The sequence below is a fragment of the Hemiscyllium ocellatum genome, chromosome 3 (genome assembly GCF_020745735.1).
Source record: "Hemiscyllium ocellatum isolate sHemOce1 chromosome 3, sHemOce1.pat.X.cur, whole genome shotgun sequence".
Taxonomy (NCBI): Eukaryota; Metazoa; Chordata; class Chondrichthyes; order Orectolobiformes; family Hemiscylliidae; genus Hemiscyllium; species Hemiscyllium ocellatum.
The window spans coordinates 118,413,181-118,425,995 of NC_083403.1; the positions used below are offsets into that span (position 1 = coordinate 118,413,181).

The 12,815-nt window shown below is 39.2% G+C and overlaps 1 protein-coding gene across 1 annotated transcript in view; it reads right to left on the reverse strand.

Moving 5' to 3' along the window:
• Window positions 1-336: 336 nt before the first annotated feature.
• The window catches only part of fbxo25 (F-box protein 25), a 42,815-nt gene continuing 30,336 nt past the window's right edge, over window positions 337-12,815 (reverse strand). Inside the window, exons 7-9 of the mRNA XM_060821649.1 lie at window positions 12,102-12,284; window positions 7,385-7,528; window positions 337-1,155 (exon numbers count right to left, since the gene is read on the reverse strand). Coding sequence (XP_060677632.1) covers window positions 1,066-1,155; window positions 7,385-7,528; window positions 12,102-12,284 — 417 coding nt within the window. The 3' untranslated portion in view covers window positions 337-1,065. The remainder of the gene's footprint in view (window positions 1,156-7,384; window positions 7,529-12,101; window positions 12,285-12,815) is intronic.

Below are 12,815 nucleotides of genomic sequence, written 5' to 3' on the forward strand. Positions count from 1 at the left end.
CTATTTCATAATAGAAAATATTTTTTTAATAGAAAATAGTTTTTTTATCATAAACTCTACCACAGCAAATGCAGCACCAGAATAAAAGGGAAACAAAGCAGTTATTCTTCAATTTTAAGTAAAAATGAATACAACGGTTGGCACTTTATGAACAGAGTACATCTCCGAAGACTTCAGTTTCTAGTAAAATACAAATGACTAGATTAAGCAATCAGAAGTCAATCAAATTCTCTTTATTTCCTTCAATTCTCCAAATGTTTACATGATAGAAGGTTTGGAAGTAATCTACTGTTTTTGCACTTAAAAAAAACTTACATATTTAGTTCATACATGGGAAATTTTTCCAGTATTAAACAGCAATGGTGTATTCTGCACCACAAGCTTATAAGAATATAATATTTACTTTCAAATAAGCTTTTTATACCAGTAACATTATAGGCAGCTGGAATGATTATTTTACAAATTACTGTACATTTGCAATACATCTTTGATCATACCTTAGGTATTATGATTCAAAGCAGTAACATCGTTTAATCCCATTCACATGGAATCTTAAAGAATAATGATCGTACATAATACTTTGTAAGGGCCAATGTTATCTTCAAAAGACAGCTTAAAAACATAACAAAGTGCTATATGTTTTAAAATTATTGTACACTAAATTATAGATTGCATCAATCTCAATGGATCTTAAACACGGGCTGCTAAAACAAAAGCTAAAGCAATTCTTTTGTTAACTAAAATCACATTTCAGACTAGATGTAGCACTGTGCAAAAATATCCACTTTAACTCAAGTTGTAACATTATTGAAGCTTTCAAATTAAGAATTAACTCCATGCAAACACCTAAGAGCCGTGTGTTTATTGTTTATGGAAACAAGTCTACATGATTTTTTTTCCACTAATGTAGGCATTGTTTCATCTGCAGTTTTTTATTTTAAAAACCTTTTCTTAAATTATAGGAAGAACAATGAGTATTGCACTGGAATAAGAAAAGCAGCAAAGTGCTTGCCTACAAAAGAGGGTCCCTTGAAAATAAAATCTTTTAAGCATACATAGTTCTGTTTAAAACTTAAAAAGGTCTATGAAGTGCTGAGGTGACACTGGTGTAGAACAGCTTTCAGGATTGTTGGCTGTGCATGGATGTCCTGTATCCTGATTTAAAAAGAGAGAAATAGCAAATTAGAAACCTTTAAACACTTTGTCAGAATGTCAGAAAGACTGGGTTCCCTTTGCTTCCTACTTCTCAAACAAGTCAACATAATATATATTTATGAAAAATTCTATAAGCAGCTTTACAATCCAGTTCTTGTCTCGAGAATTATGCTTAACATTTTGACTGTTGTACTGTTCATCGGATTTGCTAAAGGGTTAGAAATTGAGGACACAAATGTTTCAAAATACCTTGAATAATAAAGCAAGATGGTAGTCCTTCGAGATCAAGGAAGGAGCAGGAAGGGCACGCATGAAAGAAGAAGGAAGAAAAATGATGAATAGGTACAATTAATAGAATAGAAATAAAAAGGATTTTCCCATCCTGATTCTTCTTCCAGAGAAACTTCACTAAAATTAAAAGGGTCCTGTAGTGATATTTCTTTTAAATTTGTTAATGGGAAACAAATAAATTAAGTAACAATATTGCTGATAATTTCAAGATATTGAAAAAATTGATTATATTCACTCATTTGTGGTTTGAATTAAAACAGACTAATTCAGAACACAATTGATGAATTGAAGATGCTCAATTCCTTACTGCCTACAGCAGATATGAAATACCAGTATAATGCCTCTATTTTGATTCAATAATTGGGGAACACAAATAGAACAAAAACTCAGATCTATGGTAAATGTAATGGTCGAGAGCCAAGAGGCTTTAAACTTTCCATAGCTTACAGGGAGATGACCATATCTCCTTTTATAGTGGCTTTGTTCACACAAATTTTACAATCGGTGCACATACTGATCATTTGCAGAAAATGCATCTTGGCTAAATATGACAGGAAGAGAACCATGAACTGATAGAACACGATAGTTTTAGATGTTTGCAATGCCTATTTTTGACCCCAGCCAAATTTTCAAATACAAATCTTCTCTATCAACATTACCAAATTCTAACACTGCATAATGATTCTTGTTCTGCCTCAGTCCATCTGCTGCTGCTCAAAGTTTCATCCATACTCTACTTCCAGAGCTGACCAACTGATCTCTTGTCCAGACTCCGCCAACCACAAGTTTGGGCTCATCCAAAATTGCTTGTATCTCAACTTGCAATAACCCAATTCATCCACTGCTCAACAACCTACAATGAAGCGTCTGGGAACCAGGAAACAATTTTAACATTCTTACGTTTAAACCTTTCTGTGACCTTACTTCTCAGTTGTATCCCAACTATTCTAAGCTCATGAATTCAAGAACAGAGCTACAACATCTATTGCTATGAAAATAATATAGCACTTTTAATAAAGAGTACAAAATGAATGAAAGAAGAATCTTATAGCACAGAGGAAGACATTATTAGGCCTGTGCTGGCTCATTAAAGGTAAAGCTGCCAAATTAGTCTCACTTCTCTATTTTTCACTCAGAATACTGGAAATCACACCTCTTCAATTAAATATCCCAAACATCTTCAAAAAGTTGCTACATAGTTTGATTTCACCATCTTTTCAGGTACATACACTGAAATAACTCCAGAGACCAATAGCCAATCATCAAGTCACCCTTTATTTACATGTGGAGAGTCCTTGATACTTTTCTAGCTCCCTCTCATTGAGCAGGATGTTGAACACTCTTGTTCTTATCTGTCAGTCAGGGCTTCCTGTTTGGACCAGATTAACAGGGAACTCAAACGGAGGTCCATCTGACATAGTGATTGTAACAATCTCTCCCCTCTCCAAGACAGAAGACATCGGCCACTTCTTTTTTTGTAGCTTCTCCTAGTGCACTTTAGCATTGGTCAGGCAATTCCAACACTGCCTCTGTACAGGTAGCATGCAACATACAATAGCTTGCCTCTTGCGCCCAGAACTTTTCAGGAGAAATCTATAGTGATCTGGTCACTTCGGGTCCAAAAAGGTTTCAATTCTGGTTATAAACAGCCCTTTGGTTGCCCCTATTACCAATTGTTTCAGTTTTTCCATTACCAGATCTTCCTGCATCCAAAGTCTAATATTGTTAGCTGTGATCGGAAGGGAGTCTAGAAGATTTAGAACCATTATGGACTCTAGTGGCAGTACCACCAGTGGGATATCTCCCAAAGGCAGGCAACTCCATGCATCCTCATTTGCTACTTGGCATCCTGATGGTGTTCTGACTTATTGGAGGTGATGGCCTAGTGGGGGAGGTGATGGCCTCGTGGTATTATCACTGGATTGTTAATCCACAGGCCCAGGTAATGTTCTGGGGACCCAGGTTACAGATAGTGGAATTTAAATTCAGTAAAATTCTGGAATTAAGAGTCTAATAATGACCATGAATCAATTGTCAAGAAAAACCCATCTGGTTCACTAATGTGTGGGTAGCATGGTGGCTCAGTGGTTAGCACTGCTTCCTCACAACACCATGGACCAGAGTTCAATTCTCACATTGGGCGACTGTCTGTGAGGAGTTCGCACATCCTCCCAGTGTCTCCGTGGGTTTCCTCCGGGTGCTCCAGTTTCCTCCCACAATCCGAATATGTGCAGGTTAGGTGTACTGGCCATGTTAAAACTGCCCATAGTGTTCAGGGATGTGTTAGTTTGGGGTAAATGTAGAACAGTCAGGGTTGGTTAGTTACTCTTTGCAGGGTTGGTGTGAACTTGTTGGGCTGAAGGGCCTGTTTCACACTGTCAGGATTCTATATCATTCTCTAAAATTATACACACTTAGTGTTAGAGCCGACTGCTGAATGCGGCCTGAAGCTATGGGTAGCACTGCTTGTCCCTTTGAAATAGACCTAGCAGAGGTTTGTAGCCTGTTATTATTTAACTTTAGGTCAGTAAAGGTAAAATTCCCAAATCCAAATTTGACCTTCTCTATCTATGAAGATTTACATTCTACATTAGCCAAAGTCCTAGAAACATTCACTACTGGACATTTCTCTCTACTGGGCCACCTATGAGCAAATACTACCCTGATGCATTATGGGGAGGCATCGCATGTCAATACTAGATCTCGCTTGGAATCATAGTGTGCCAACACCTTAGAGGATGATCGCTGTTTCTTTACTTTCCTGAAGCCTATGACTTGGCCATGGAATTATTTCCAAGGCTGACCCTGTAAGAATTGATTAAAAAAAAAGGTTCTTGGATGGAGGCCAGGTTATGCATGAACTTTCTGTAATAATTCACCAAACCAAGGAAAGACCTATGCTCTGGTACAAGCATGGGCCAGGGCACCTTTTAAAGCTCTCATTTTATTTTCCAAAGGGTGTAACCCCGGTTTTGTCAACTCATCCCCAATCAGGGAACTCATTAATATCATTACATACTCGAAACTTGATTTTAGCAACCTGTATAAAGAAATGCCTCATTTCCCATCTTGTACTTTTACAAATTCTTTTTCACTTCGCGTTTGGACTAATTTCTCATTTTCTTTTCTTGATCAATTAAATACTCTCAATTAAGAATATCTACATTAAGTGTTCCCTTCTCCATAGGACTGAACTTAATCTTTGTTCATACTATTCTAGTAAAACCTTTCAAGACCCTGGCATCCTCCTTCAAAATAAAATGTATGGAGGCCAGAACTGTACTTGATGCTATTTGGACTTCAGCCAGAGTATTATGTAAAGTTTTAGCACAACTTCTTTCTTTCTGTTCTCAATGTCAATACTTATGACACCAATTACTGGAGGATTTGAGCTATAGGGAGAGGCTGAACAGGCTGGGGCTGTTTTCCCTGGAGCGTCGGAGGCTGAGGGATGACCTTATAGAGGCTATGAGGGACATGGATAGGATAAATAGACAAAGTCTTTTCCCTGGGGTCAGGGAGTCCAGAACGAGAGCGCATAAGTTTAGGGTGAGAAGGGAAAGATATAAAAAAGACCTCAGGGGAAACTTTTCCACGCAGAGGGCGGTGCATGTATGGAATGAGCTGCTAGAGGATGTGGTGGAGGCTGGTACAATTGCAACATTTAAGAGGCATTTGGATGGGTATATGAATAGGAAGGGTTTGGAGGGATACGGGCCAGGATCTGGCAGGTGGGACTAGTTTGGGTTGGGATATCTGGTCGGCATGGACAGGTTGGACCGAAGGGTCTGTTTCCATGCTCTACATCTTTATGACTCTATTAGCTTTCTTACATGCATTTTCAAACTTACCCTGTCACCTTCAAAGATTAGTAAATATGCACCCGGGCCTCCATTCTTACAGTGCTATTGATGCAGAATAATTTAGATTCAAAAAGGTTTGCAATGTCCTCCAAAGGCCAAAACCTACAATAATTTTATCTGCTGCTGATTTAAATCTACTGATTTAAATCAGTCAATCAGTCTTAGTTCACCTCATCTCTATCATGCTCACAATTTACTACATGACATGTTTTAAATGTCCACCTAGTTCTCGTGCATTTATATAAGAGAGCTTATTTTCAGTCTATACTAGAGGGCATTGGGGGTGCGGCAGGGAGGGGGGAAAAGATATAAAAAAAGACCTCAGGGGAAACTTTTCCACGCAGAGGGCGGTGCGTGTATGGAATTATCTGCCAGAGGAAGTGGTGCAGGCTGGTACAATTACAACATTTAAGAGGCTTCAGGTATATGAATAGGGAGGGTTGAGAGGGATATGGGCCAAATGCTGGCAAATGGGACTAGATTTAAATTTAGGATATCTGGTCAGCATGGATGAGTTGGACTGAAGAGTCTGTTTCCATGCTGTACAGCTAATGGACCCCTCTTGCAAGGATGCCTGCCTTGAAAAAGTTTTCCTCCTCTCTCTACAAGAATATCAGGGAGTCCCTCTCCCACTGCAACGCACAGGTCATTTCCTCTGCCTTGAAGTTCTTCAACCATGTCCTGAAACTATGCTACTTTCTCCCCACCCCCACGCTTCTCTCGTTTATCTCTCCACCCTTCAGGCTCTCTGCCTGTATTCCTGATGAAGGACTTTTGCCCAAAATGTCGATTTTACTGCTCTTCGGATACTGCCTGAACTGCTGTGCTTTTCCAGCACCATTTTAATCTAGACTCTGGTTTCCAGCATCTGCAGTCATTGTTTTTACCTAGCTCTGACTCTACCTGCTCTAGTCCCCCCTCCAAAATCATTGAAATTGCCTCTGAAATGTTGAGTATTATCTGACTTTTTTGTCCCTATCATTATTTTGAAACTCTATCCCTCAGTTATGTATTTTTAGCAGGAATTTTGAGTTCCCATTCATCCAAGTTGAAACCACATCTCTGGCTATTACATTATAACTCCAAGTTGAAATTTGAGTCTGCAGTTACTTCTCATTAATACATATGCATTTTAACACCATCTTGACCACTTTGCTATTTTTCTCTATTCACTTTGTTTTTGTTCCATTACTCGTTGTTCTATTGCAAATTTTTCTTCCTTGTTTTCTCTCCATCAGATCTCACCTTTCTGCTGTTGTGGTGCCATCTAAATCCACCTTGTACCACCTTCATTGTGGAGAAGTTAAAGGTCAGCCCAGTTCAGCTGTTTTGTTTAAAAATAGAGATCCTTCTTACCCAAAGAGCCTGAAGACTTCATTCCTGAACCCCTCTTAAGCCAGGTGTTCATGTTTGAAGGTCCTTGACACTTTTCCCTAGATCATTCTGTCTGTAGAACTCAATCCTATCCTGCCAACGTGATCACAACTTTTAACTGTTTCCGTTCTTGCAGAAATTGATAGTTTTCTTTTAGAAAGCATATTTAACTGTTCAGTTAGCAGCAAAACTCGCTTCTAAAAATATTAACCATTAAAAAAATTAAATTAACTGAACAACAGCCAACCTAAACGTAGCCAAAGACGTGTCCACTGTAACCCAGATTCAACCTTACATTATGTTTCTTCAGTTACACCTCTGTGGTTGTGGTATACTCAACTACTGCTGTGCTATCTGAATATGTTAAAGCATAAAATCACCACAAAAGTTACCATGTCAAAACAAGTACAAAATTGTGTATAAGTCTGAGCTATTTTCTCTACTTCTGAATAATGAACACTTGAAAATGATGAAATTTGACCAAAAGTTAAATGTTTGAAATGGATGCATATGGACACATCTCTAGAGTGAAAGAGAGAGTGCGAGAGACTGTAAGCGAGAACCTTATGCATGCAGAATACTGTTTATTAGTCTGTTAATGCTACTGCTACTCGAAATGACAGACAGATTTTAAGCATTAGAAACAGCATAAAATATAAAGATGATTTTCAGGTGAATTTAATACGGAAATTAAAAATTACCTTCCAGAACAAAATACTGCAATGGCGACAAAACTGCAGGGCATCACCATATTGCTCCTTTTTTGGACAATATTTTTGGAGTGTGAAATACATTAGCTTCCAGTCAACACAGCCATTCTCAGTCAGCATCAGGTGTCTGCAGAACTGTAAAGGACATTAGATTCAAAGGTTTGACATAACTTCATCCTTCAAAAAAGTTTTTTAATTGAGATAAAAGAGTATTGAAGGCAATGGAGCTTGCATGGTGTAAATGGACTTCCAGACGGAGATGGATAAAGTGCTATCTAACGTTTGTCAGTAAATTTGAAGCCCATGAAAGAAAATGGTCAGTGGCAAGGTTAACACTCCAAGTTTTGTTTTCTTATTTAAAGTTTAATTTCCATAAAAAGACAGCTGGTGGAATAATTAGCCTTGGGTAATGTTGGATAGGCAGAAAGAAACTCAAATAGATAAGATCACTTGCAAAAGTGGAACAGCAACTACTAGAAAGCCAAAACAACTGTAGTACAGAGTAGTGTTGGGCTTTTACTTTAACTTTATTTTAATTAAGATACTTGAAGTACAGGAGTTAATTAGTGTGTGAAAGTGGAATACAGAATATTACATGCATTTACTGCCTGCATTGTGCATTTTTTGAGCAAAACTAGAATGCATCTACAAATATAATTCTGCAAATACAAATACACTTCATGGATGTGTATGTGTGTACATGCATGAGAGAGAGAGAAAGAGAGAGAGAAAAAGAGAAAGAGAGAGAGAAAAAGAGAAAGAGAGAAAGAAAAAGAGAAAGAGAGAAAGAAAAAGAGAAAGAGCACGAGAGTGCATGCACGTGTGAAAACTTGGGAAATTGTGTGGGGGTGCGATGGAGTATAACGGTGTGTATGGGTGCGTGTGGGTGTATGAGAGAGCATGTGTATGAGAGAGGGTATGTGTGAGTGTTTGAGTATGTAGGAATGCGTGCAATATACAGTGTGTATAGTGTAGTGGGGTCACCTGTTGTGTGACATGCCCTGAGGTATGGTACATTGGCGAGAACAAACAGACGCCATGACAACAGATGAATGGACACCACACAACAATCAACAGACAGGGGTGCTCCCTCCCAGTCAGGAAGCACTTCAGTGGTCAGAAATATTTAGCTCGGATGGCCATCCTCCAAGGCAAACTTTGGGATAGGCAACAATGCAAAGTTGCTGAGCAGAGCTAATAACCAAGTTCGGTACCCATGAGGATGGCCTCAACCAGGATACTGAGTTCACGTCAGATGGCAGGTGATTCCACTACACTATACACTCTCACACATATACCCACACAAATACATATGCTCTCTCTCATACACACCAGCCCTCCACACTCTCAACATCCTCACACAGGCTTATACTCCGTCATGCCCACACACACTAACACTCTCATGTGCACTCACATGCACGCACGCACTCCCTCCCTCTCTCTCATGCATGCACACAATTCCATGAATTGATTTTGTATTTGCAGAATTATATTTGTAGATACATTCTATTTTGCTCAAAAAATGTACAATGCAGGCAGTCAATACATGTAATATTTTGTAAATTCCCCTTTGGAAATAGAACCAGTCTGACTTAAGAATGGGATACAGACAAACTCTGACCTCACACATTTAATGCATTATCTGAGCTGAGATGTCACTTTTTTAAAAATAAAACCTTAAGGTATCTCAAGAAGGTGACTTAAAAGTAATTCTGGGATTTACATATTCATGATTCGAAAGCTGAAATCCATTCTAAAAGATGTAAGATTTAACAATCCAAGTTTGTTCAATATATCACTGTATGACACTGTAAACTTTTGCTATAAATTCTGTGTCTTATAATCTTATACTTCACAACAAAATAAACCTGGCATTGTGAGATTTTTAATAGATGTGTTCGGACACACCTCCTGGAACTTGAACTTGGTCTTCTGACTCCGAGATAGGGGGCACTACCATTGTTACAGGAACTCTTACATAGACTGGAAGACCTACTGTTTGATTTTGGATTTTGACAGAAATCTGCATTGGTTTAATTGGAAACAAGGTATTTGGTGGGATTCTCGGGGTTGATATTAGGCCCATTTCTTTCTCCCGGATCTACTTTAACAACCTAGGCTTGAGTGTAGAGGGCATACTTGCAAAATTTAGATGGCAAAATAGTGAACAGTGAGGATAGCAACAGACTTCAAAAGGACTAGGAATGGGCTTATCATATGGGTGACCAGGTAGCAGTTGAAATTTTGTGCACAAAATTGCAATTTGATACATTTTGTTTGGAAGAAGAGGAAAGGCAATATGAAATATATTGATAAAATTATATAAAAAGGACTTGGTGGTATGGGTGGACAAAGGTTAAGAAGGTAAAAACAATGACTGCAGATGCTGGAAACCAGATTCTGGATGAGTGGTGCTGGAAGAGCACAGCAGTTCAGGCAGCATCCAAAGTGCAGCGAAATCGACATTTCGGGCAAAAGCCCTTCGTCGGGAATAAAGGCAGTGAGCCTGAAGCGTGGAGAGATAAGCTAGAGGAGGGTGGGGGTGGGGAGAAAATAGCATGGAGTACAATGGGTGAATGGGGGAGGGGATGAAGGTGATAGGTCAAGGAGGACAGGGTGGAGTGGATAGGTGGAAAAGAAGATAGGCAGGTAGGACAAGTCTGGACAAGTCATGGGGACAGTGCTGAGCTGGAAGTTTGGAACTAGGGTGAGGTGGGGGAAGGCGAAATGAGAAAACTGTTGAAGTTCACATTGATGCCCTGGGTTGAAGTGTTCAGAGGCGGAACATGAGGCGTTCTTCCTCCAGGCGTCTGGTGGTGAGGGAGCGGCGGTGAAGGTGGCCCAGGACCTCCATGTCCCCGGCAGAGTGGGAGGGGGAGTTGAAATGTTGGACCACGGGGCGGTGTGGTTGATTGGTGCGGGTGTCCCGGAGATGTTCCCTAAAGCGCTCTGCTGGGAGGCACCCGGTCTCCCCAATGTAGAGGAGACCGCATCGGGAGCAACAGATACAATAAATGATATTAGTGGATGTGTAGGTAAAACTTTGATGGATGTGGAAGGCTCCTTTAGAGCCTTGGATAGAGGTGAGGGAGGAGGTGTGGGCACAGGTTTTACAGTTCCTGCGGTGGCAGGGGAAAGTGCCAGGATGGGAGGGTGGGATAAGAAGATGGTAGGTGGTAAAGGTTAAGATGATATGAAGGAGTCTTTGGCTTTGTAAATAGAAGCAGAGTACAAGATGCTAGAAAGTTATGAGAACTCATTTGTTTAGTTTCAACTGGAACACTTCAGACATTAGAAAAGGAGAAGAAAAAAAAATTTGCAAATAGACAGAGATAGGGGCTTCCATTACATGAATTAATGGAGAGGTGGAATGATTTTCTTTAGAGAAGGTTGATAGAAGACTTGACAGAGATGTCCAAAACAATAAAGGGTCTGAACAGAATAGTAATGAAAAACTAATAAATGAACGTGGCATGACAACCAAAGTTCATTGAATCAAGGTGATTGACAAAATAATCCAAACAAAAAAGTGTGAGGAAAATTCACAAGGTACTGTTACTATTTCAGAACTCAGATTCCAAAGCAGATGGAAAATGGAGTTTAATTTTCGGTTATAAAGTCATAGAGAGTTATACAGCAGCGAAACAGACCTTTACGTCCAACTCATCAGTGCAGACCAGAAATCCTAAATTAATCCAGTCCCATTTGCCAGCATTTGGCCTATATCCCTCTGAAACCTTCCTATTCATGTATCTATCTAGATGCCTAAATATTGCAATTGTACCGGCCTCCACCATTTCCTCTGGCAGCTCATTCCATCCACGCACCATGCTCTGCCTGAAAATGTTGTCCCTTACATCTCTTAAATCTTTCCCCTCTCACCTCAAACCTACGCCTTCTAGTTTTAGACTCCCCTACTCTGGGAAAATGAAGGTTGAACATTTTCTTGAAGAAAAAGATCAAAAATAATATTGAACATTAAGGTTTAAAGCAGCATTCATGTTTTTCATACTTCTTTACTTTGCATTCTATTCACGATCTTACAATGAATCAAATACTTAGACTTATTTTGCCTGGTTAAGACTCTGCAAGTTCTCAAATCTTATTATATGTAAAGCTATGCTGTTGCTTGCACACATACCACAGATCCAGTAGAGGTGGCCAGCTATCCAATGAAGATGAATGATTAATAGCCCACAAAAAGCCATGGATATCCCCAACCCCTTTTAAAAAAAAAGTGAACGGACAGCATCAAATCTTTCGGCTCTGAATGCATAATCTGAACTAGTATCACGACTCTCGTATTACTACACCATAAGTGAGGTAAAAAAAATTGCATTTTTGACATGATCATGGGAACAGGGAATACACAAAAGTTCCTACCACGAATGGTGCCAAGTAGATGGAATTGGAAGAGTCAGACAACAGAAGACAGCCACAGTTCTGACTGCAAAGTGCCACAATGAAATCCAACATTTACTCTAAGAGTAGAAGTCATCCTAAATAAAGAGACAATGTACACTTGCAAAATACTGAAGTAGTAACTCTACATGCAGCTACTTTACTTTTACTATCCTGATTTTTCATATATTCTAGGAGTAAAACAGCATTTTAAAAGTAAAACTATACACTTAATGTACAGTATTAGGTCTTCAATTGAGTGTTTGTATTTTATTAGGTTGTTTGTAACTTCATCTGCTAGACTTACCTGTGTTTCTGCAAAATGATACTGGCAAAGTTTTTTCCACAGATGTCTATCTTCACTGAGCATGTGCAGGGTAGAAGTCACTTGACCTAAACTGATAATATCCAGACCATCAGAAAACCTATATAGGATGCTGTTCTGCATGTGAAGTGGAAGGTCACTCAGTGTTGTTCTGGTATTCATTTGCTGTAAATACAAAAGAAAAAGAATTACTGCCATTACCCTCATTCAAAACTGGAGAAAGCAATATATATTAGGGTTCTTATAATCTACCAGAACTGAAGTATACCAGACCACCTCCATAAGGCAGCTACTGCTTACACTGGTTGGGGGTTTTGGGTGGGGAGAAGGAGAGAGCGAGAGAGCAAGAGAGCGAGAACGCGAGATGGATGGAATATTGCTTGAAAGACAAAAGGGAAAAAAAAAAGTGCAGATATAAAATCCTCTTGCAATTCAGCAGCTCTCCCACTGGGTGAGAAAATAGCCAGGAAACTGAATGCTTGATAACTAGAAGTTGTTTATTGAACCATCGCATCTAAAAATCACAAAAAAAACCACACTGGCTCCATCTCACAAGAACTTTTGTAAATGCACATTCATTATTAGGACATAGAGTACAGCAAAATGTTATGAGTCTTGAGAATAGTCCAAATGCAGAGCTGAAGATTTGTGTTCAGAACTTACTGCAGTGAGTTATTACGATGATTGAATTATTGG